General features: G+C 46.4%; 2 protein-coding genes across 4 annotated transcripts; one reads left to right on the plus strand and one right to left on the minus strand.

Annotated features, from left to right (window-relative positions):
* Positions 1 to 1,954: 1,954 nt before the first annotated feature.
* Positions 1,955 to 13,057, minus strand: LOC129120799 (estradiol 17-beta-dehydrogenase 11-like). The gene is made up of 7 exons (XM_054633560.2): positions 12,696 to 13,057; positions 10,760 to 10,867; positions 9,175 to 9,306; positions 8,431 to 8,537; positions 4,008 to 4,145; positions 3,630 to 3,746; positions 1,955 to 2,685 (listed from the first exon to the last, which is right to left on the minus strand). Exons 1-7 carry the CDS (start codon positions 12,903 to 12,905, stop codon positions 2,598 to 2,600), a joined length of 900 nt encoding a protein of 299 aa, XP_054489535.2. The 5' UTR covers positions 12,906 to 13,057; the 3' UTR covers positions 1,955 to 2,597.
* A 6-nt stretch (positions 13,058 to 13,063) lies between these two features.
* NUDT9 (nudix hydrolase 9) lies at positions 13,064 to 21,452 on the plus strand. 3 transcript variants are annotated; one of them, XM_077176929.1, is made up of 8 exons: positions 13,064 to 13,178; positions 14,522 to 14,758; positions 15,790 to 15,885; positions 16,380 to 16,466; positions 19,141 to 19,252; positions 19,427 to 19,573; positions 19,823 to 19,907; positions 20,856 to 21,452. In XM_077176929.1, exons 2-8 carry the CDS (start codon positions 14,565 to 14,567, stop codon positions 21,029 to 21,031), a joined length of 897 nt encoding a protein of 298 aa, XP_077033044.1. In that variant the 5' UTR covers positions 13,064 to 13,178; positions 14,522 to 14,564; the 3' UTR covers positions 21,032 to 21,452. The 3 variants fall into 3 exon arrangements, with proteins under 3 accessions (XP_077033044.1, XP_054488913.2, XP_054488911.2); XM_054632938.2 differs by lacking the exon at positions 13,064 to 13,178 and adding an exon at positions 13,284 to 13,417; XM_054632936.2 differs by lacking the exon at positions 13,064 to 13,178 and adding an exon at positions 13,502 to 13,885.
* Positions 21,453 to 23,385: the final 1,933 nt, after the last annotated feature.

Below are 23,385 nucleotides of genomic sequence, written 5' to 3' on the forward strand. Positions count from 1 at the left end.
CTCCAGTCAGTGCTGGGGCCAAGAAGAGGAGGCAGGGAGGACATGAAAGCACAAGAGACATCTCAGCAGGAGGCAAAGCACAGGGCCAGAGTCACTAACCTGACTCATAAGGAGTCCTTAGGCCAGGGTGTGAGGTGTCACTCTTCAAATTTGGGACTTAGCTGTAGGTGGCTGCATGAAACCTACTCACATGGACTCCTGCTGGGCACCCATGCATGACCGGAGTTTGGGCTAAGCTTCAGTTGAGTGTTGTGGCCAGAAAGAGAACTGAGGAGCCTGGGAGGCTTGGTGCCTCAATTCTGTCCCTGGTGTTCAGGAGATGAAGGCTGAAATCCTTGGTTTTTGTCTGGTTTTTATGCCAAGCAGAAGATTTGCAGCCATAGAAGACACAGAACAGAATCACAGCTACACATGGAGTACTGCCCAAGTTGCCTTGCCCAGTAATTCCTCTGGGCTCTGAGACCCTGGACTAGCTCAGGCAAAGCAGGAATCACTACAGTCTCCCCTTCCTTAGGAGCAAGTGAACTAAGAAATAGGCTGCAGAAAAACACTGTCATCCCCTGGACAGACTTTTGTTCCAATTTTTGGCTTCTAGGAGAAGCCAAGCATCTTGTCTGATGTCTCCTACTGAAGCCAGTCCTTCCCTAGTCTAAGAAAAGGGCCAAGTCATCCAATGTTGACTTTTCTCCGGGGTCTTTTTAAGCTTTTTTCTGTGGAGTCACTGGATTGTGACTCCTTTGAGCAAGAATTCAAGTCATGAAACAGAAGAAACGTGGAAGGTGGGTAGAAAGAGAGACTAAGCTGGGTGGGAAGTTAAGAATGCTTGCCAGCCATACAAGAGACAACTGGTAAGTACCTGCAAATCTGTAAAGTACTGATCTAGCTCTTATGTTCCAGTGAGTGCTAAGTGCAAACATTTTGGCTGGTATGCTGCTTGCTCTGACAGATCTTTTGAACTTTTGAAGCATCTGTATTTTTAGACTTTTTGACTCCTCACTAGGTAAGAATAGGCAAAAATGAACATAATCAAAAAGCTACACAGATGTGGCTTCAAGTGTCGCACATGCTACAGGACTGTCACGGTAGCAAGAGGGCAATATGCACCTCAAAAAGAAGCAGGGATGCAACCTTGCTTCTTTTTGACTTGGTTTTTAAATGGAAACCATACCTAAGTATTCTTTGAATTGCTTATAACCTTTTTTTTAATGTCCTGAATTTTTTGAACCCCCTTTTTTCCATTCCTGTCTCAGCTACAGGAGTCTTGCACTGTGAATCACAAGAACTGAAACCGGGAAGTGTCCTGTTACATGAATATTCCATGAGCAAAAAGGAAAACAATTGTGTGTTATTTAAGCTGTCAACAGTGCTTCTACCTGTTGCCTGCTAAGAGCAGGAGGGGCTGGGTGGTGAGGGCTCTCCCTTTTCTGAAGAACCTGTTTACAGAACAACTTGAAAGGCTCAGGTGAACAGGACAGATTCCAACTGTGCCAAAGGTGGCAGTGTGTCCAGGCCTGCCTGGGATGGGCCAGCAGTGCCTGCAGCAGGAATTGCACAAGTGGTGCACGGATCCTCTGTGCTCTGGAGGGGTCTTTGACCCATGTGTCAGCAGCTGCTGCTCTCTTGGACCCCAGGCCAAAGACCTTCAGGGATTTCACCTCCTGTGCCATCAGAGCAGGCCCCTGGCTTGTGATGAGGAGCTGTGTGAAGGCTCGTCTGGAGCTTTCCCCTGCACCCCCTGCCCTGGCACCACCTTTAAGCCCTGGCCCCTGCATGGGTTTCACTGCCTGGCCCTGTACCTCACTGATCCTGATGTGGCTTCCCCATGTGGCTGGGGACTGCCTCATCCCTGCAGTCTGGGCTGGTGTTTGGCAGACTCTGGCTGATCCTTTAAGCACTGCAGCACGTGCTCCACTGGTACTGGACCTGGATACCACTCTCATTGCTGAGAGACACCTTTGGGTTAGAAAAACGTATTTATTTGTAATATGGAGTTTTGGTGGTGCTAATGCATAATTGATAAATGTTGTAATTAGGCATTACATTACAAATAAGGCTGTATTATTTCAGTAATACAAATAATTAATTAAACAATGCTCATTATAAATGCACACAAAACTCTAAGTGTTCATTAGAGCACATTTTTTAAACTTAAAATTATTAAGTGAAATGAAACAGGCCACCCACCTCCTCTATAAATTGCTTCTTGCAAGATGCTTTTGCTCAGGGATGAGTCCAGATTAACATGTTCTCAGGCAATCCCTTTGCACTCAACTAAGGAGCTGTGTTGTCCCAAACACAGGCTTTGTGGGCATCCTGCCTGCCCCAGCACAATGAGACAAAGGTGATGGGATATACATTCAAAGCAGCCCTTCTGGAGCTGCATCATTTCTTTGCTCTTATGCAGCCTGCTATTATTACACCCTGTTATTCAGCTGTGTTCCAGCTGCAGGTGTGGGATAAGGCCTTAGGTGTGCCTGGGAATGGTGGCCTGGAAGCACCTGCCTGAGCTCTGTTTTGAATCAAGGCAGCTGAACTACTCTCAGCACATGTTCTCTTTTCACTGGTGCCTCTGGGAAATGAGAATCAATTCTTGCTTTTCACTGTGTGCTTCTCTGCCCAATGACTGCATCAAACTTTGGAGTGGTCATCTTCTTCAGAAAGTTCAGGGCACGTTCTGGAAACACCCTGGAAGAGACAATAACATGAAATTAAAAGTGAGATAGAAACTTAAATTATGGGAAAAAGTGTCACTGCAGGTGAGGGAAGAGCTGGTCTGGCAGCAGAATGCATGCACACATATGAACTGAGACTATGTACTAAACTGGGCATTATTTCCATAGCTCTCACCAATCTCTGACTAATTAAAGTCAATTCTCAGCCTTTTAGGACAGTTCCAATGCCAGGTATCTGTGGGCAGTATGTGAACTTCAGTATTGCTGCAGGATCCAGGAAGTTTTAATATCGTACAGACGTAGGTGAGTATTACATGTCATGCTCTGAAAAGCAGTAGGCACGTGGAAGGATGAGATTTTAAAACTGAAGTGCAGTTTTCACTCCTACGATTCCTCCTTTTAAAGAGCTTTGTCTCTTTATCCCCCTGTCCTAAATTATGACCAAAAAAGCAAAGTTATTCTAAGTGCTTTGACAGCATCAGTTTTGACTTGCCTATGCCTCTGCAGACTTGCACTCTCAACAAGCAGTTCTTGGAGTTGCAAAAGGATTTAAAATATTTTTACCGCTGTCTGGTGCTTGGTTTAGCAAACAAGAAACTACTAAGTGTTTCATGAGATATTATAGGATTTAACTGAGAATCTAACTTAGTTGTTAGGATGTAAATTCCAGATTTGGAACTGGAGCTCTGGTAAAAACACCTCCTCAACAGAGCAGCTGCACTGGATAATTAAGTTGTGTGGGAGGATAAATCTTGCTTTACATACAGAGAGCAGTACAGTCCTTTTGAAGCAATGTTCTCAGCCTCTGTGTCCTCAGTGCTGACATAAAGAAACAAACACTAATAAACAGCAGGTCCTCAGCTCTTTCTGGAACTTCTGCTGACTCAGAGGTTACAAGTTTGAACCTTGTATACTCAGGTAGTATTTTTGTTTCCACATCCATTGCTTTGTACTTACATTTCAGAAAGCAAAGCAATGTTTAGCTGTGGTGGAACAAAAACCATTTTCTGGTTGGTCACTATTCCTTCCATCAAAGCCTGCACGACTTCTTCAATCTCCAAAATCTTTCCAAGCCTACATAGGAAAGCAAACACATAAGAGCTGCAGTGATAAAAAGGAGTGGTACCAGGTGATCTAGGAGGCTTCACAAATGTACAAACTCAGGTAATTCAAATGCAACAATTACATGGGTTAAAGGACATTGCAGATTTTCTTTAGTTAATGATACAAACTGTTGTTATACAGCCAGCTGGAACAGAGGCCTAAAGCTGGGGATAACATGCAGTGTCTTACTGCAAAGAAGGAAACACAGGAATGCAGAGTATTGAGAGTTACCTTGTAGTGGGGTTTTTGACAAATCCAGTGTTTATAAAAACCGGACAAAGGCACGTTGTTTTTATTCCATCCTTTCCAAGGACAGACAGCTCCTCTGTCAGAGCTTTATGAAATCCAACTGCAGCAAACTTGCTTGAGCTGCAGGAAGGGAGAAAGTACAAATGAGAAGGCAGAAATCCTATTTCCACCTTTCTACCAATGCAAATGGCCTAAACCATCATCTGCCTCTTAGTCGCTTGGGTGCTGTTTAAGGTAATGGCTAGGGGATGGGTGAGGGCTGGTGCACCTCTGCTCTACCTTGTATCCTAACCCATACCCCTTATTTTCACTATGTGCTCTCTATCCCTCTATCCCTTTACCCCTCTTTCTGCTCCTTGCTATGTGGAGACAAAACCCTCCAAATAATATAATCCATCTGAGAGACAGGGCAGGGACTATTCTATCTTTGCCTGTGCCAGAGTGTAGTGGTGGATTAGATATTGAAACTTGTGGATTAATTGTGCAATGTATAGCAGGTATCTCAAAAAAGGGCACTTTAGTTGCAAACAGACAGACAAATATTAGGAATTCTTAGAAAACTGCAACTGAAGCGCATCAATCCATGGACATCTTGTTCTTTCGCATGAGAGAAGATTCCTAAAAGGAATGCAGCCTGAATCTCTAAAATTAGGAAGGATGAGCAGGGTAGAAATGGAGATTAACCTGCTACTGTTTATTGTACCACACAGGAGCATCTTGTAACAGTTTTGTGTGAGTTTTGAAATAGAGAAGCATTATGCAAGCAGAACTGAGGAACTACTTGCCATGGAAATAGGTATGGGCCTGAGGTTTAAATCAACTTCAAAAAAGGAAAACCACAGAATCAGTTTATTGATTGCTATGGATTTGGCAGCATAATCCCAGTAATATCCCTGGCTGAAGAGTTCTCACATTGCTGACAGTGAGTGACTCTCTAAGAAGGAGTATTCCCAGGAGAAGATTGTTCTAAGAAGGAGTGTTCCCGGGGAAGACTGCTGCAGCTGGAGCTGCCATTATAGAAGGCTGCATGATGGCAACACAGAGTCTAAACATGTTTTTGGTGCCTGCACCGTGATTTTCCTGGCACCCTTCAAGTAGAAAAGTAATTTGATGTCATGATGGCAGAAGGTCCAGGGGAAGGTCAGCAGGGAGGACCTCATGGTGGGAGGCAGTTATGGGACACCCAGGCAGGACAAACAGGCAGATGAGGTGCTCTCCAAGCAGCCAGTAGAAGCCTCATGGTTTCCAGCCCTTCAACTTGCCAAATGTCTATTGGAAATACAACACAGCAGAGAGGAAGCAGCCTAGGAGGTTCCTGGAGTGTTTGGAAGACAGCCTCCTAACATAGCTGGTAAGAACCTACTGGAAGAGATGCCCTGCTAGACCTGTTGTTTGTGAACAAAGGACTGGTGGGTGATGTGGTGGTTGGTGGCAGTCTTGGGCAAAGGGACCACGAAATGTCAGAGTTTTAAACAGTGGGGTGAAGTAAAGAGGGGCACCAGAACTTCCACCTTGGATTCTGGTGGGCAGATCTTGGCCTTGGTTAGGACACTGATTGAGAGTCAGTCCTGAAGGGTAAAGGGGTCCAGGAAGACTGGATACACTTTAAAAAGGAATTGTGAAATATTCAAGAGCAGCCCATCCCCATATATTTGAAAGACAAGTGGTCAGGGAAAAAGACCAGCCTGGTTAAACAGAGAACTTAGGCTGGAACTCTGTGGAAAAAAACCAATGTATTCTTTCCAGATGGAGGGTCAGATAACTTGGGAGGACTATAAAGATGTTGCGAGGTCATGCAGGGAGAAGATCAGAAGGACCAAAGCCCAACTAGAACTTGGCCTTAGAGACAACAAAAAAGTTTTCTACAAATACAGCAAAAGGAGGGTCAAGGAATGTCTCCATCATTTGTTGAATGCAGAAGGTAGTGTAATGACAGTGGATGAGGAAAAGGCAGAGGAACTTAATACGTTCTTTGTCTCAGTCTTTAATATTGTCCAGTTGTCCCTCGGGATTCTCAGCTCCCAGAGCTGGAAGTTAGTGACAGAGAGCTGAGGGAAGGGCCTGTAACCCAGGAGATGGTTAGTGATCTGCTGTGCCAATTTGACACTCAAAAATCTATGACCTTTGATGGGATCCATGTCCGAGTAAAGAGGGAACTGTTGAAAGAACTTGCCAAACCACTTTCAATCACCTACCAGCAGTCCTAGTTAACTGGACAAGTTTCATCTATCTGGCAATTAGCAAATGTAACACCCATCTACAAAAAAGGTTGGAAGGATTGTCCAGAGAATTGCAGGCCTGTAAGCTTAACCTTGGTTGTGGAAGAGATCATCCTGAGTACCATTACAAGGCACATACAGGACAACCAGGGGATCAAGCCCAGCCAACATGGATTTTTGAAAGGAAGGCCCTGCTTGACCAGCCTGATCTCCTTGTATGACAAAGTGGCCCACCTAGTAGATGAGGGGAAGGCTGTGGATGTGTCTGTCCAGGGTCTATCTAGACTTCAGTAAAATGTTTGGCACCATCTGCCACAGCATCCTCCTAGAAAAACTGAGTGCTTGCAGCTTGGGTGGGTGGACTCTTCAATGGGTAAAAATCTGGCTGGATGGCTGGGCCCAGAGTGCTGTGGTGGATGGAGATAAATCCATTTGGCAGTTGGTCACTAGAGGTGCTCCCCAGGGCTCCACCCAGGGCTGGTCCTGTTTAACATCTTTGTGGATGATCTGGACACGGGGATCAAGTGCACCCTCAGTAATTGTGCTCAGGGGATGGAAGGCTCTGCTGGAGACCTGGACAGACTCCATCAGTGAGCTGAGGACACAGCTGCAGGAAGCTCAAGAAGGTGAAGTGTCAGGTTCTGCACCTGAGCCATGCAATGATACAGGCTGGGTGAGGAATGGCTTGGGACAGAAAGGGACACCTGGGGTGCTGGTTGACAGCAGCTGAACCTGAGCCAGTGTGCCCATGTGGCCAAGAGGGCTGATGGCACCCTGGCCTGGATCAGCCAGCAGGACAGAGAAGTGGCTGTTCCCCTGTACTGGGCACTGGTGAGGCCACACCTCGAGTGCTGTGTCCAGTTCTGGGCCTCTCACTTTAAAAAGGACATTGAGGAGCTGCAGTGTGTCCAGAGAAGAGAAACAAGGCTCATGAAGGGTCTGTAAAACATGTCTTATGGGGAATGGCTGAGGGAGCTGGGTTTGTTTAGTCAGGAGAAGAGTAGGCTCAGGCCTCATGGCTGTCTGCAACTCCCTGAAAGAAGGTTGGATGGAGGTGGGGTCAGTCTCTTCTGCCATGCCCCCAGTAAGAGGAATACAGGAAATGGCCTCAGGCTGAGACAGGAGAAATTCAGATGAGATGTTAAAAATCTTCTCACTATTAGGGTGATGAGGCATTGGAATAGGTTCCTCAGGCAGGTGGGGCAGTCACCATCCTGCAGGTGTTTAAGAGGCATTTGTATCTAGCACTGGGTTGTAGCATCCCATGAACTCTCTCCCCTCAGTCAATTCCCAAGTCGTCTGCCCTGGCAACGGCGGTGACTAACAGCCATAGAGTCGTCCTCCTGCTGGGAAAAGACAGACTCCCACATGGGCTTCCCCTGGTTTCTCCTTTCCCTGTCCCCTCACTAGCTTGCTACCATGGCTGGCTGCCCCCCCCTCCTCTAGAGACCAATGCCCTTTGCCCTGCCTTTAGCTATGCCCCCCAGCCCCTTCCCTTCTTAAGCTGCCTGCACCAGGTGGAGAAAGGGCGCATGGTTGTGCTCTTTCTTACTGGGTCCCCTTTGGCCATACTCCACTGGAATACAACCTTGCAAAAAAGAGCCTTTCTTGCCTCTCTCACTGAGCCAGCTGTGGTGAGTGTTGTGTAGGGACCTGACTGCATTGCCCAAATGTTAACCCAACCTGCTTTTCTACAGGAGAGGTTTGTTGGGGACAGATAATAGGCAGCAGCACCCACCATTCAACACCTGCATTTTTACTGGATGATGTGGTTTAGGGGTTACAGTGGCAGTACTGGCTGGATGGTTGGACTGGATGATCTTAAAGGTCTCTTCCAACCCTGATGATTCTATGATTCTATTTTTACACTCTACGGTCAATGCCACAATGGTAAAAGGATCAAAAGCTCCTCAGTACAGGTTTACTTGACAACACTACAAGAAATCACAGAATAAATAAATTCTAAGAAGGAGAAGGGAAGAGGATACCTTTTTCACTAAGCAAAAGTCTGCAATGGTGGGGAGAGAAAACAGGAGAGTCTTTCATTAGTAGATGTGTTACGTGACTATTCTTTCATACAAACATTGCTCACGATTCAGTCAGAGCTAATTACTTGGTACTTGCCGATGGAAAAGATGCAATTAGAATTTTTAAAAACTAAGCAAGCTGATTTCAAAATGACTTACCAATATGCCACCATGAAAGGAGTCACAAAATGACCTGCTGCTGAAGCCACCGTGACAATGTGCCCATAGTTGTTGTTCATCATGACTGGCAGGAAAGCTCTCGTGGTCTTGGAAGTCATTTAAACCAAGAGGCAAAATGCAGGGGACAGGAAGGAGGAAAAGAACATGGTTTTCTTAGGCATACTCAGCGCTGACTCTCAGTGTTATTCACCAGGTGGCCAAAGCTATCCCTAAAGCTATGAGCTGCACAGCACCTCAGATTCCCAGAGCCACAGGGATACCTGCTCTCTGACCAGTGGTGCAGCTGGCAACCTGCTCTCCAAAGGCTGCAGCAGTTAGCCATAAACAGGAAATGGTTTTCACATCTTTCCTTTGCTGCTTTTAAGGTTTCAGGTGTCAGCAGAAATGCTGGCAGGGTCTCAGCCCCAGCACACACAACAAACCACTTGTCAATCTATGGCTTCTCTTTTCTTCTGCCACAAACAAGTACTGCTGAAGCCCTCCCACCCTGTCAGCCGCACGGCACCTCTGACAGAGGCATCTGTGCATGCTGCAGATGAGGCTGCCACCAGCCAGCTCACATCAGCAAGGAGCCATTCCAGTTTCCCAGCACACAGTCTGCTTGGGTGCCCCTGTGCTGTAACAGTTCATTTGGTAATTTCACTGCTAATCATGGCTGGTCTAAATATGCATCCTCACTGACACTCCCAAACAACTGCATCTATAGATGGTGGTGGCCCTTACCCACATGTGACCCAGAATGTTGACTTCAAACATCTTTTCTATCTGGTGGTCCTGAGTCGAGAGAAAGTCGGCAGCTGTAATCACACCAACATTGTTCACCAGGACAGTCACATCCCCAATATCCTTCTTCACCTTTTACAGAGAAAACAAAAGCCCAAAATTGTGTCTGTTACTCAGGAGGAGGAAAAAAAAATGTAAGGGTGGGGAAGATGAACCATAATTAAATTCTTAAGATTGCATCTTCAAGGGAGAAGGAGATCATGCCACATTTCCAGATGTGGCAGGAACTTTTCAGTAGAGCCATGGAATCTGCTTTAGATCTGATTCTTCCCCATTCATTAATGTCAGTATTTATTGTGTTCCACAAACTATGCACAGTTTGGACCGTGTAGTCACAATTGGTGTGGGAAATGGATTTGTAGAGAGTTCTCAGGGCCTGACAGAAGGTCCTCACAGTATGCATCCATATGCAAACCGAGACAAGAAATGCTGACTTAGAAATGCCATGGAATAGGACAGATATTGTTGAGAGAGAAATGGAGCTAGAGAAAAGTTTCAAAAGATGGCCTTGCAAATAAGACTAGATACTTTGGAGAAATAGAACTATGAATCATGCATTGTATTGGGGCCCACGAGGGGTAGTTTTAGATGATGGACTTTAAGGCATCTACAGCATGGTGTGGCAAAAAGCTGATAGGTCAAGAAACGCTTCTAGTGTATTGTAATTAGGAAATAGTTGGCTTCTGATTGTGATGGTGTGAATTATAACATCTGTATTGTCTCACCCTTCTCATAAGACTGAAAATGGAAAAAAAGTTTTTAAAACGCCTCTCAGTTGCCCCATCTCTGGGTCAGGAAAAGGGTATTGTCCAACAACACTTGGGACCACAGAGGTACAGACTGTTTTGAGGCAGCTGGGCCACAGCCATTACAATAAAATGTTTCATATGTTCTCAGTGCTATGTTCCTTCAGAGGCTGCAACCCTAGAGAGCAAACTTGGCAAGAGGATGTGATATGCTGGAGCCTCCCAAATAGGATGAGACTGGCTGTGATCTTGGAAATGCTAGAGCACTCTGTGTCCAGAGAGCAGTGAGGAATGGAGAGCTTCCAGGGGCTTGCATGATTCATGTGCAACACGTCTTCTCTAGTTTTCCTGCCTTCTCTGGAAATCAAGCATGGTTGGGAAAGCCTTTGGCCATGCCCCTGCTGCCCTGTGGCAGCAGCTCTCTGGCCACAGAGAGCAACAAATAACTTTCCCAGGCCTTTCTGGAGAAGACTGTGAGAAGATGAGAGAAAAGAATGAGAAACAATTCTTATCTTCACTTGCTGGACCTGCTATTGTGAACATGTGGAATGTGTTACTGAGATTTGTTTACCAAAGGGTGGTTTCTTAATTAGCCAATAGCGATGGTGTTTGGATTGGAGGACCAGATAGGTCTAACTGTATCATAACTGTCTATAAAAGCAATGGGTTTCTTAATAATTATAATAATATAATAAAGAGATTGATCTGCCTTCTGTGAATCATGGAGTCAATGCTAATTATTACCCGGCTGGGGGCCTGTTGTAACGAGACTGCCCCACCTTGTCTGCAGCGCTGTAGATCTCCTCCCGTTTGCTGCAGTCCACCACGAAGGTTTGAACAGTGGCTCCCAACTTCTGGCATTCTGCTGCTGTCTCCTCAATGCCGTGCTGGAAGAGGCAAAGAGAAAGACATCGTGCACTGCTGTCCCCTCACCACAGCTGAGCAGCAGAGGCTGAAGATGTTCCTGGATTGAGCAACCACTGCCCAGCCCCTGAACAGTTCATAGCTACCCAGGGAAAGAGCTGTAGATGGTTTTGCTGAGAGGACAGGCATTTCAGCCTTAAATTTAGGATCTGCATGTAGTGACAGGCAGAAAGGTAGGGTGGCAACAAGAGTGAGTTTGGCTTGGTAAGGCAGACAGAGCAAGGCTGCAGAAAGGGGGCACACGCTGCCTATCACAGCCCAGCAGACAGCACTGTGAATGTAAACAGCTTGTAAAATACAGGCCTGGCTGACACCCTGAGATACAGAAACTGGCTCTATGTGTTTCTGTATTTACATGCTGGGTGTGAGAAGAGAGGTGCCCTCCACAATTCACAATGTACAAAGATTTTAATTTCAGAATGACCTTTGATACCCACAGGTCAGAAGTTCCCTGAAGTCATTACTTCAACTCGTTAAGCCAGAGCAGAAGTGACTTTGTTGCATCCCTGTTCCCAGGTGCCAGAAGGCCATGCCAGTGGAACCTGTGCAGTGAAAAGCTCTAGGTCATAAATAGCCTGGGTCAGCAGTCCCTCTGTTGGGTGACTGGGCAGCTGGCCTCAACACCAGCTGCTGTTTAATGCTGAGAGCCCCCAAGAAGGAGCCCTTGTCAAGGCACTTGGGTTGGAGGAGCATACTCCTAAATCCTCTGGAATCCACAGCCTCCCTTGATACTGTATTTCAGTTCGTGCTGACACCCACGCTTACAATCTACTTCCCAGCTCTAAAGCCAGGTGTCGCTCGCTACTACATTTATACCTAAATCTCCCCATTCCATCCAGTGAACATGAACAATTTTCTGTTTCATTGCAGCCCTGCATGCACTGCAGCCGTGCCATGCCTCTTCCCACCCCTCCAAAGTCTGGTCTTAGGCATAATGGGTACCATTAATAGACACTGAAAATGTTCAACACTATCTTCCCTGTTTATCCGTCCTCTCACTCAGCTTGCCTCAGGTTTGATGTATTTTTGTTTGTGGAGGGCTGAATTCTGTTTTGCAGCTTCATGATTAACTCCTTTGCTAACCCAGCGTGTCAGAAACAGAAAACACAGCCTCTCACCCACCCTGCTGCACCCACACCAGCACTTGGCCTGGATTCCTTCAGAATACTATGCTCCATGTTTGTATCTGCCCATCTTCCACTTGCCACGGCATTTTTCCAGTCCATTTAAATAATCTGAAATAAAGAGCTTGGCCGGTGTAAACATTTAGAAAGATGCCATCTACGCGTGCAGCTGCCCAGAGGGCAGCCGGGCTCACGTACAGCCCGGCACAGGGATGCTGCTGGTGAGAGTGCAGAGAAAACACACCTCCCAGCACTGCACAGAAAACACCCGAGGCTACGGAGAGAACAATGAAGGCAGACCTGCTGCTCTTTACAAACAGCCTTCTGGTATCAGCGGGCTTTCTCTGCCAGCCCAGGCAGCGGCTCCACCAGCAGCTTCCCGAGCACTTCTTTCCCTGTCGCAGGTGCTCTGCCGGGTGTTGCCTGCTCCCTGCCGAGTAGCACCGAGTGACTGTGGGACCAGAGCCCCACATCCTCTGCTGCAAGTGGGGCCAAATCCTCTCCTGGCGCTCAGCATCCCAGCCGCAGGAGCCAAGCGGGAGCCGATGGGAGCGGGCTGGAAGGGGCTGGGCGATGAGGGTGCAAAGTGGTGCTGCCCTTCTTACGCCCCTAAATGCCCCGTGGACTCGGAGGTCACACGGAGTGAGCACATGAGTGTGTCCATTACCTTATTGATGTCCCACAGGACCAGCCTGCTGTGGCGCTTGGCGAACTCCAAGGCGGTCGCTCGCCCGACGCCATGGCCAGCGCCCGTGATGAGCACCAGCTCCCCGGCGAGAGACTTTCTCCTCACAGGCACGAACAGCTTCACAAAAGCCTCCAGGTAGGAATAGAGAAGCGTGGCCAGGAACAGGAGAAGCTCCAGAAACAGATTCATTGTTTTCCTGGAGCTCTTTTGAGGACCCAACTGCGCTGGAGCCGTCAGCGCCGTCCGCCCCACAGCCTGCCGAGGCCACGCCCCGGCCTTCGGCGCCCAATCAGAGCGTGGCTGAGCGCGGGGGCGTGTCTGTGGGCGGTGCGAGGCCGTGGGCGTGTGGGGGCCCGGCCGCGCGGGGCTGGGTGCGCCCCGAACTGCGCTGTCGGTTCCTCTTCCGGGTTCCACAGGGGAGGGACAGTAACATGGAAATGGATACTCCTAGCTTGGGATAAGGTAGTTGATTAAAGTAAAAGATATAAAAGAGGAAAGGTTATTTTCTACTTCCCCGCGGGAAGCAGGGCTTCCGCACGCACATCGGTCGCTCCGGAAGGCAAACACTGTAAATAACGAATGCCCTCCATTCCCTTCCTTATGTTTTATGTCTGAGCTGACGTCATGTGGCATAGAATAACCCTTTGGTCGGTTTGGGTCAGCTGGCCTGGTTGTGTTCCCGTCCAGGATCTTGCTCACTGGTATGGCTGGGAATGCTGGGACACAGCAGTGATGCTGTGGGAGCGCTGCCCAGCGGCAGCCAAACACGGGTGTGTCACCACCCTTTCCTGAGTGCCAGTGCACGTCCTGGCACTGCGGGGCTGCCCTGGGGACGGAGCTCCGCCCCGGCCAGAGCCGGCAGCGGGCGCTGCCCTTGATGCCGCTCCCGCCAATGCGGGGCTAGCTTGTAACAGCGCGGGGCGGCAAGAAGCGGGATCAAGGGGCGGGATCAAGAAGCGGCATCCTGCAGCGGGCTGCCTCGCATCGCAGGGCAAAGCCCCGGCCCGGCCCGGGCCCCGGGGCCGAGGCGGAGGCGGGATCGCTCGCGGTGCGGGCGCGGCGGCGCCGATGCCGCTGCCGGCTGGAGCTCTGCCTCGGGTGGTGGTAGTGCTCTCGTTCTCCGTCCTGCTGAGGGCCCGGGGCGCTGCCCAGCGCCGCCCCGCCCACAGGTACGGCGGGCTGTGGCGGTGGCGTAGCCGTGGGAGCCCGGATCGCGTCCCGGTGTCGCTGCCAAGGGTCGGCGGCCTGTTCCGCCGGGAGCAGCCGCTCACGGCTCGGCCGAGATCCCGGGGCTGCCGCACACCCCCCTGCCCGCCGAGGGGGAGCTGGGCCGGAGGGTGCGGTGTCCCTCAGGGTGTCCCTTCGGGGGAAAGGCAAGCGGAGCTGTCCCTTAAAGTGATGGCATTATTGGAAAGTACAAGGGCGGGTTTGCCCTTTCCCACGTGTCTTTTAAAGGTTTTTGTTGTGAACTTCAGGCATTTCGTGAGTTGAATATTAGGAGGAATTTCTTCTAATTTCTTTAGACGTTGGAATGGGCTGCGCAGGGAGGTGGTGGAATCACCATCCCCAGAGGTGTTCAAGGAAAGACTGGACGTGGCGCGTGTCACCACTACCATGGTCGAGGTGACACGACGGTATTTGTTCACAGTTTGGCCGTAATGATCTCAAAGGTCTTTTCCAACCTAATTGGTTCTGTGAAAGAGCTGAGTCTATTCCGTTTGCTGTATTGTACTTTAATGACTGGGGATTAAAGAGCATGTTATATTAAAGAGCATGAATGAGATGTTTGTTTTTTTTCCTTTTAGTAATTTATCTGCAAGCTGTTGGTCCCGTCTTCATCCTGTAAACATGTTCAACAGTTATAATGTGAAGTTCCACCACAGAAAAGCTCTCACCTCCCCATATCCAGGATCACACATTGAGCGTAGCCAAGTTCCTGAAGATAAAGTGGGCTGGCTGACTGAATGGGAAGATTATAATCCTGTGGAGTACACTGCAAAGTCTGTTTTGGCCAGACCCAATTGGGCAGATCCCCAAATCAAGTGAGTAGAAATGGTGACTCTTTTCCCCTGAGAACATGAAAGCAGGAAATAATCATGAATTGAGGTAACAAGATCATCTTAAATGATGTGTAATTCTACAGTGATGTGTGAAAATTAAGATTAAGGAAAGTGGTAGTTAGAGAACTCAGTACTTTGGATTGTTGTGAAGGTCTTTGATACATATTTTACTGAGCTGATGATTGAGACTGGAATAATGGACAGCTGTTGATGCTGTGCATATGTTTCTCTGTGTTGTGAGCTAAATAAAAATCTAATTCTCCTTAAGAATTTGGAAGAACATTTTAGTGATACACTTGTTTATTTATTCATGGTTGGGATGCAACATGAAAAAAGAAAGTGTAATTGTAGTTTTTGAAGGGAGCTCTCTGACTCAGGAAGTGTGAAAGGTTGTGATACACAGATTTTTTTTGTGACTGTAACAATGTGGGTGTCAGTTCTTCTGTCTTGAGTAACAAGGGCTAAGACAAGAGGAAAGAGCCTCATGTTGTGCTAGGGGATGTTTGGATTGGATATTATGAAAAATTTCTTCACCAAAAAGTTTATCAGGCACTGGAACAGGTTGCCTAGGGAACTAGTGGAATCACTTTCCCTGGAGGCATTTAAAAGATATTTGGATGTGGCACATGGGGGCATGATTTAGTAGTGGGCTTGGCAGTGCTGCAATGAACTTGGTGATCTTAGGTGTCTTTTCCAACCAAAATGATTCTGTGATTCTACACCTCTGGTCTTAACAAAAATACTTTTGACACACTTTGTCTAAGTGAAGATTGAGAGAGATGCAATATAAATACTTTAGTTCTGCACTTTTCCCTGCAGAACTAAATACAGAGGGACTGTAATCAGAAAAGCTTAGGACTTCATAGCCTCCTTTAGAAAAGGCAGGGCCTGCAACTCCAGTTCTAGTAAAAACTGCTCATCAACACACAAAGGGGTGCTGCTGGTCTGATGGGTGGCATACAAGCTTTTGTGTTTTGTAATTTGTCTCTGTTAAATTCTTATTTGCCGCACAGTGATGAAGGTTTTTCTCCCAAATTCAATGAGAGAGATGGAGAAGTGGAGAGGAAGAGTCTGAATGGTTTGTATGTGGTCGAAAATGGGAGACCCTGGTGAGTGTGGAGTTTTTGTTTGTATATTCATTTCAGTGGTGTAGTTTCAGTGCTCTTACAGGTCTATCAGTTCCAATACATGGTACCTACTAGGACAAAGCCAAGAGAGAAAAATGGAATCTAGTTTGAAGAATCTAAGTTGGTGAATGAGAAAAACGTGTTGTGTCTCTTGCCCTTTAAAGCATGCATATGCTTTAACACAAAATATGTGTTGCTGTCCTTCCCTTTTTTGTTATTTAATCTTGATCTGTGTTTTTTTGAGTTTGTTTTGGTTGGGGTTTTTTGTTTGTTTTTTCTTTTTTTTGTAGAATGTTTTGCATGTGGGGAAATAAATACATTAAATATGTTAAGGGTTTGGAAATTTAGCAGAAAATAAATTCCCTTTTGTTTCAGCTGGTCCTCAGAGATCAGAGGAGCTGGGTGTGGCTGGGCTTAATTTCCAGTTGGAACCAGTTCAGGACTACATGAGTCATGTACTGTGGCATTTATTTCAGCAATCCAGTGGGAAGGACTGGCCTCACTGGCCGAGGATTGTTAGGGCGCTGGGGACCAAACCATGCTGCTGATCCTATTGTTACCAGGTAAGGGGCAGGTAACTACAAGGTACCCTGCAGTAGAGAAAAAACCCATGCATTTTGCTTCTTTTCTGCTTCTCTGGGCAGGATATTACTTTTCATGGCCCTTTTCTCTGTTTGTTTTCTGTTTGTAAGCCCATTCTGCTTTTGTTAATGTAAGAAACACTAACTTGACTTAGTCTATTACAGGAGGAGGTAGGATTAGGATGCTCTTTTTGTCTCTGTATGCTTTGTTTTGATGTGCTTTTCCAGAAGGATGTGTGGGTACATGCTAACCATTTTACACAAAGTATTCAGAAAAGATTGTGTGGTTAACAGAAGTGTGAGTTAGAAAGTGCCATGCTGAAGACAGAAACATTGTGGAAAATCATCCTGATGCATTTCACTTCTTCCCCTTTCCTGGAGGATGCCAATGCTACTGAATAGCTTCCTTGAAAGTGAATGCTGGAACTTTTTAAAAATTTATTTATTTCTTTTAATTTTTTTTTTTAGACAGATTTTTGCTCTGCCTATTGGTAGTTCTTAGTTCTTTACTGAAGGCACTGGTGACTGCTTGTGGCTTTGTCCTGGTGCTGCTGCAGCTTGTGTGACCATTCTGTTCCAGCAGAAGCATTCTCATCCTCTTAGTATGAATTAGCACAAGTGCAGCTTGGACAGCTTTCAGAGGAGCTGCTGCTACCAGCTTGGCTGCAGAAACATGCCTGATGGGCATTTTCTGCCCTTTTGGCTGAGGAAAACCCTCATTGTTCCGTCCTTGGTTGCAATTCTGCTGGATGGGTAAGACCAGCCTTTGTTCTTTATTGGACAAGGGAGGGAACTTAGCATCTGCAGATGAGGAGAAGGCAGAAGTGCTTAATGCCTACTTGCCTCAGTTTTTAGTGGGAAGATGACTTGCCCTCAAGACGCCTGCCCACCTGGAATGGTTGATGGTGTCAGGGAGCAGAATGGTCCCCCCATTATCCAAGAGGAGGCAGTCAAAGAAGTACTGAAATGCTTGGATGTTCATAAATCTGTGGGACCAGATGGGATCCATCCCAGGGTAATGAGAGAGCTGGCAAATGAGCTTGCAAAGCCACTCTCCATCATTTACCAACAGTCCCGGCTCACTGGTGAGGTTCCGGATGACTGGAAGCTGGCCAATGTAATAACCATTCACAAAAAGGGTGCAAAGGAGGATCCTGGTAATTATAGACCAGTCAGCCTGACCTCAGTACCTGGCAAGATAATGGAACAGTTTACATTAAGTGCCATCACACAGAATTTACAGGATGGCCAGGGTATCAGACCCAGTCAGCATGGATTTAGGAGGGGTAGGTCATGTTTGACCAACCTGGTCACCTTTTATGACCAGGTAACCCGCCTAGTGGATTCAGGGAAGGCTGTAGATGTTGTTTATTTGGATTTCAGCAAGGCCTTTGACACTGTCTCCTACAGCATACTCCTAGACAAGCTGGCAGCCCGTGGCTTGGACAGGAGCACTCTGTGCTGGGTTAGGAACTGGCTGGATGGCTGGGCCCAGAGAGTGCTGGTGAATGGTGCTGCATCCAGCTGGAGGCCAGTCACCAGTGGTGTCCCTCAGGGGCCTGTGCTGGGGCCAGTTCTGTTTAATATTTTTATTGATGACATGGATGAGGGTTTAGAGTCTTTCATTAGCAAATTTGCAGATGACACTAAGCTAGGAGCGTGTGTTGATCTGTTAGATGGATGGAGGGCTTTGCAGAGGGACTTGGAATGGTTGGATGGATGGGCAGAATCTAATGGGATGAAGTTCAGTAAGTCCAAGTGCCGAGTCCTGCACTTTAGCCACAATAACCCCCTGCAACATTACAGGCTGGGGATGGTGTGGCTGGACAGTGCTCAGGAGGAAAGGGACCTGGGCGTGCTGGTTGACAGTCGGCTGAACATGAGCCAGCAGTGTGCCCAGGTGGCCAAGAAGGCCAGTGGCATCCTGGCCTGTATCAGGAATAGTGTGGCCAGCAGGAGCAGGGAGGTCATTCTTCCCCTGTACTCGGCACTGGTGAGGCCACACCTTGAGTGCTGTATCCAGTTCTGGCCCCCTCAGTTCAGGAGGGACATTGAGATGCTTGAGCATGTCCAAAGGAGAGCAACGAGGCTGGTGAGGGGCTTGGAACACAAGCCGTATGAAGAAGGACTGAGGGAGCTGGGGTTGTTCACCTGGAGAAAAGGAGACTCAGAGGTGACCTTATCACTCTCTTCAGCTTCCTGAAGGGTGGCTGTGGTGAGCTGGGGGTCAGTCACTTTCTCCAGGCAACAACAGACAGAACAAGAGGACACAGTCTCAAGCTGTGCCAAGGGAGATACAGGGTAGAATTAAGGAGGAAGTTTTTCACAGAAAGAGCGGTCAAATACTGGAATCATCTACCCAGGGAGGTGGTGGAGTCACCATCCCTCGATGTGTTTAAAAAAGACTGGATGTGGCACTTGGTGCCATGATCTAGTTGAGGTGTTAGAACATGGGTTGGACTCAATGATATTAAAGGTCTCTTCCAACCTAGAAATTCTGTGATTCTATGATTCTGTGATGGCATTTGTTGGTTGCCTTAGCTGTTCATTCTCTGCTTTGTTTGTCTCCACACAGGTTGCAGTGTCTTGCTCTTCCTCTCTCAGGCCCAGGTGTCAAGAAGCAGCAAAACATGTTCTTGTTTATCATTTTCTGCAGGTGGAAAAGGGATGGAAGTGGCAATAAAGTTGCTCATCCAGTTTCTGGCAAGAACATCTTGCAGTTTGTAGCCATCAAGAGGAGAGACTGTGGGGAGTGGGCCATTCCAGGGGTAAGGGCAAAGCTTCAGAGGCAGCTGGCATTTCCCTGCTGGTGAAGCCATGAGACAGATATGGCACACGTGTGATGCAAGTGCATGTAATATACTAAGAGCTAGGAGTTAAAATGTGTAGAATCTGAGGGATGGCATTTTTTTTGTTAGTTTGTTTGTTTCTCCCCCTCCAAGGGAATGGTGGACCCAGGGGAAAAAATCACTGCTACTTTGAAGAGAGAATTTGAGGAGGAGGCCTTGAACTCTCTGCAGAAATCCCCTGAGGAGAAAGCAAAATTGGAGAAGCAGCTCCAGAAGCTGTTCAGCCAGGAACACTTTGTGGTGAGCTCTGTGTCTCTTGTGGTAGCCTTTTGAGCTGTGCATGTAACTCATAGCTGTATAAAACCTGAAGAAGTGCAGGTGAAATGAAAGTATGTTGTGATGCTCATCTTCTTGGAGTGTAGGAAATTGAAGGGACTGTCGAAAACTCTGTAAGGGCAAATGTCTCAGAAGGAAAGAAAAAAAGCATGACTGATTCCACCTTGTTTGTTTTGACACTGAGCTTGTTCTGGTTTGTTTGGGGCCTTATAGGTGTACAGAGGATATGTGGATGACCCTCGTAACACTGATAATGCCTGGATGGAGACAGAGGCTGTGAACTATCATGATGAAACAGGTAGATATCTCCAGGCATGCTCTTTGTTGCCTTTTACTCCATATGTTGGTTTGAAATTGGGGCTGTTGTTGAGCTGAAAATGGCAGTGAAATCAGGGGAGCATGAAAGTCAGGTGTAAAATATGGGACTAGATTCTTAAATTGATCTGTTACCTTGAACTCCCATATTTCACCTGTAAGATAAATTAGTCTACCTAGATGTTTCTGATGTGTTCAAGCCAGAGACTTCATGCAATGACATTTCCACTGAATTTGGGATAGTGGGTGCCAGTTGTGAAGTTTCACATGTCACTGGTCCTAGATTTATTTGTCCCCTGAAGTAGTGAAGATAGTGTATCTTTGGCCTCTGTTTCCAATACAGAAGAGAAAAGCATTTCCTTGGTTGTTGTTTATGAAGTCCTGAGATCCTTTTTAAAAACAGAGTGAAAACTTGGAGAAAAAAAGCAATTCAGAAGCAAAGGCATCCCCTTTTAAAAACTAGTATTTTTTATTTTGTGGTCTTCAGTAAAATTTTAATTTTTTTTCATAAGTGTATATAGGTTTCAGAATTCAGTTTGTCCTGTAGAATAGTATGTGAGAAAAGGAGCAGTCAAATATTAAGCAAACAAGCAAAAATCCAGGCAGATGTATTGGCTAAACTTGGGTTAATAAGTACATGTTGTCATGATGGTTTCCAGTAACTTTTCATGCTGCTGGTGATATCCTAGGAATGATGACAGGGTGTTAACACCATTTGTGGCATTCAGATTTGCCTTAAAATAGTGCAAGTCTGAAAAAGGTTTCTGGCAGAGATTCAGTGAGAGATTTAGTTGTTTTTTCTCTGAGAAGCCTTTGAAGGTTGCTGCCTGTGAAGGAGCATTGTGGAAAGGCAGAACTAATAGGATGTGAGAGGGGAAAAAGCAGGAAGAAAAGATGCAATAGTGTGTTCTAACTCTTGTTTTGTGACCAGGTGAGACAATGGATAACTTGCCTCTGGAAGCAGGTGATGATGCTGGAGTGGTGAAGTGGGTTGACATCAGTGAGAAGCTTGAGCTGTATGCGAGTCACAGCTACTTCATCAAGCTGGTGACTGAGAAACGGGGAGCCCACTGGAGTGAGGATCCTGGCTCTGAGTGCCACAAGTGATGGAAACTGGGAACTGACAGACTCTGAGAGGAGAATATGTTTTCCAGCCTTGAAACAGATGTCCTTGTCATCCTCAGTGAAAATTCTGTGAAATTCAGCTGGGAGAAACACTGGACAGTGATAAACAGAGGCTTTTTCAGAGACTTCAGATTGCTTCTTTTGATTTCTTAGCTAGTGTGAAATGAGAAGAATGTGGAGCTCTTGCTTTGCTTTCTTGGCTTCATTATTTGCAGCTGTTTCATAATGTCTGCAGATCTGCATGGCAGCACTGGCATTCTGACTGGTGGTAGTTCACAGGCTCTTTATTTTTGCAATGATTCCTTTCCAGGAATATGAATCCCTCAGGAATGAGAGACTTGTAGGATAACCTGAATAATGACTTAAGTGCTGCATAATAAAGTGAAATTTCTTTTCTGAGTCATTTCACTTAACATATCTTTGCAGGGATTTTCTACTTTGAGTGATTAGTTTTCACATTCAATTACTTTTTAGTTTACAGTATGGCTGGGATTCACATCTGAATGTGTGGCTGTGCCTCTGTGTCAAAAGAAGTTGTGACTGATTTGAGGAGCTGAATTTTGTGGTTCCTTCTCTTCCCACGGCTTGCGGGGTACAGTACAGCTGTTGTGGAGACTGCATCATAAACAGAATCACTGGAAAGAGCAGCCTTGAAATATAATCTTGTAAATTGTGCTGGTTTCTTACCCTACAGGTGATGTGAATAACTTGCTGTCAGGAGGCTGATGGGGGCTTTCTGTGGCATTTGTGCTGCTAACAGGGGCTGCACAACAGTTGCTGATATTTCTCTCTGTGTTTTTAATCAATTGCTGTTAATTGTGTACTGGTGTCAGGAGTTGGTGACAGTGACAGCTGAAAGTTGATATTGAGACCTGAGGACTTCAGGAATTTTGATCCATGTGTTGAAGTAAGTTGATGATTCTTGTGTAACAGTACTGTGACACACTCATGCACTATTGAGACTTTATCCACATCCTGCTTAACTAATTAATGGGTTTGGGAGTTTCTCCTTTTCAACCCTACCTCTGCCTCCCAATTAGCTAGTGAAACCTGGAGGAGTTATGGGTGTTTATGCAGGAATCTTGTGGTGTAATTGGTGTTCTTTTCAAAGGAAAAGGTAGTGTCAAAAGGTATGAATTTTTCTTTCAATCCTTGCTCACCTCTTCCTGCCCGTCTGTTTTCTTCTGTGATGTGCTGCGTTATGCAGAGTAGACTCCCAGCAGTGTAGTTGGGTTTTGAAAGCATGATCCATAAGAGCAGACCCTGCTTAGAGAGTTAGGGGATGTGGATCTGCCGTCTCTATATACAGTTTTTAATGCTCTGTCTTGCATCAGAAAACCACAAAATATTATGAATCATCACTTCTTCAGATGTTTTGTGTTATTAGTTTACTTCTCAGCTGATAAAAACTGCAGTTTTTTTTTGTAACAACCACTACTAATCCTTAGAGGATTGACAGGCTTGGCAGTGGAAATGTGTTATGAAAAGAGTATTTGTTGTTTTTTTTTATCACTGTAGATATTCTGACTGTACCGATGCTGGAGGAGTACTCGGGTGATAATACGGAGAGTACTGAAGCTGCAAACTAGAGACAGCATAAATTCTTTTTCCTGAAGAAATGGGAATTTGTGGGTTAGAGTCATTACCTTTTGAGGCCAGCTGTGTACTGGCAGTGTACTTGCAGTTTGAGAGCTGTGCTTTTGCCACCCAACTCTGTGTGGGTTAAACAAAAGACAGAGCAAATAAGCAATAGGCTGCAGCCAGGCTGGAAAAGTGCTGTCAAAATTACTTTCTCTCCCAAAATATTTGAAGTCCCAGAGAAAGGATCTTTTCCAAATGGAACTAGCACAGAGAATGTGCTTTTGTTCATGCCATCTAGGCTGAGTTATTTACGCACTGCTGTGTAATGTTGCAGAATGTGAAGTGAGCAACAAGTCAGGATTATGGGAAAAAACTGGCAGTGTTAGGAAGTAATCTCTGGTTTGTGTAAGAAGTCCTTGTGTTGAAAATAATCACAGCTTAATTCATTGTATCCAAGGGCATCAGCCTGGCATTGGACTACAATTATCAGCCTTTGCTGGTTCAAGAGGAAATTAGCAGAGGGGGATGGGACTTCCACTATTTAAGCTACCAAAATAGCATTTCTCACTCCCATCTTCTTTTCTTTGGAGAGGTGACATGGTTCAGGTGAAAGGTGTTTGCTGATCATCCTTTGTGGGAATATTTGGGGCTTTTTCCTTAAAGCAGAATATGCCTGGAATGTTTTCAGTGAAGTGCTTACCTTAAAATCACAAACTTATGGGGATTCAGGAATAATCTCGTCCTGTCCTGGGTTT

This window comes from Agelaius phoeniceus, chromosome 4, assembly GCF_051311805.1.
Source record: "Agelaius phoeniceus isolate bAgePho1 chromosome 4, bAgePho1.hap1, whole genome shotgun sequence".
Taxonomy (NCBI): domain Eukaryota; kingdom Metazoa; phylum Chordata; class Aves; order Passeriformes; family Icteridae; genus Agelaius; species Agelaius phoeniceus.

What these genes read in the sequence shown, in the direction of transcription:
- LOC129120799 (XM_054633560.2), bottom strand. Translation starts at nt 12,905, where the DNA reads ATGAATCTGTTTCTGGAGCTTCTCCTGTTCCTGGCCACGCTTCTCTAT. An exon ending in ACATTCTGGGTCACATGTGG is followed by an intron (nt 8,538 to 9,174) that starts GTAAGGGCCACC and finishes ATGACTTCCAAG; the next exon opens with ACCACGAGAGCTTTCCTGCC. An exon ending in ATTGCTTTGCTTTCTGAAAT is followed by an intron (nt 2,686 to 3,629) that starts GTAAGTACAAAG and finishes TGTCTCTTCCAG; the next exon opens with GGTGTTTCCAGAACGTGCCC.
- NUDT9 (XM_054632936.2), top strand. Translation starts at nt 13,785, where the DNA reads ATGCCGCTGCCGGCTGGAGCTCTGCCTCGGGTGGTGGTAGTGCTCTCG. An exon ending in CAGCGCCGCCCCGCCCACAG is followed by an intron (nt 13,886 to 14,521) that starts GTACGGCGGGCT and finishes TTTTCCTTTTAG; the next exon opens with TAATTTATCTGCAAGCTGTT. An exon ending in GGGAGTGGGCCATTCCAGGG is followed by an intron (nt 19,253 to 19,426) that starts GTAAGGGCAAAG and finishes TCCCCCTCCAAG; the next exon opens with GGAATGGTGGACCCAGGGGA.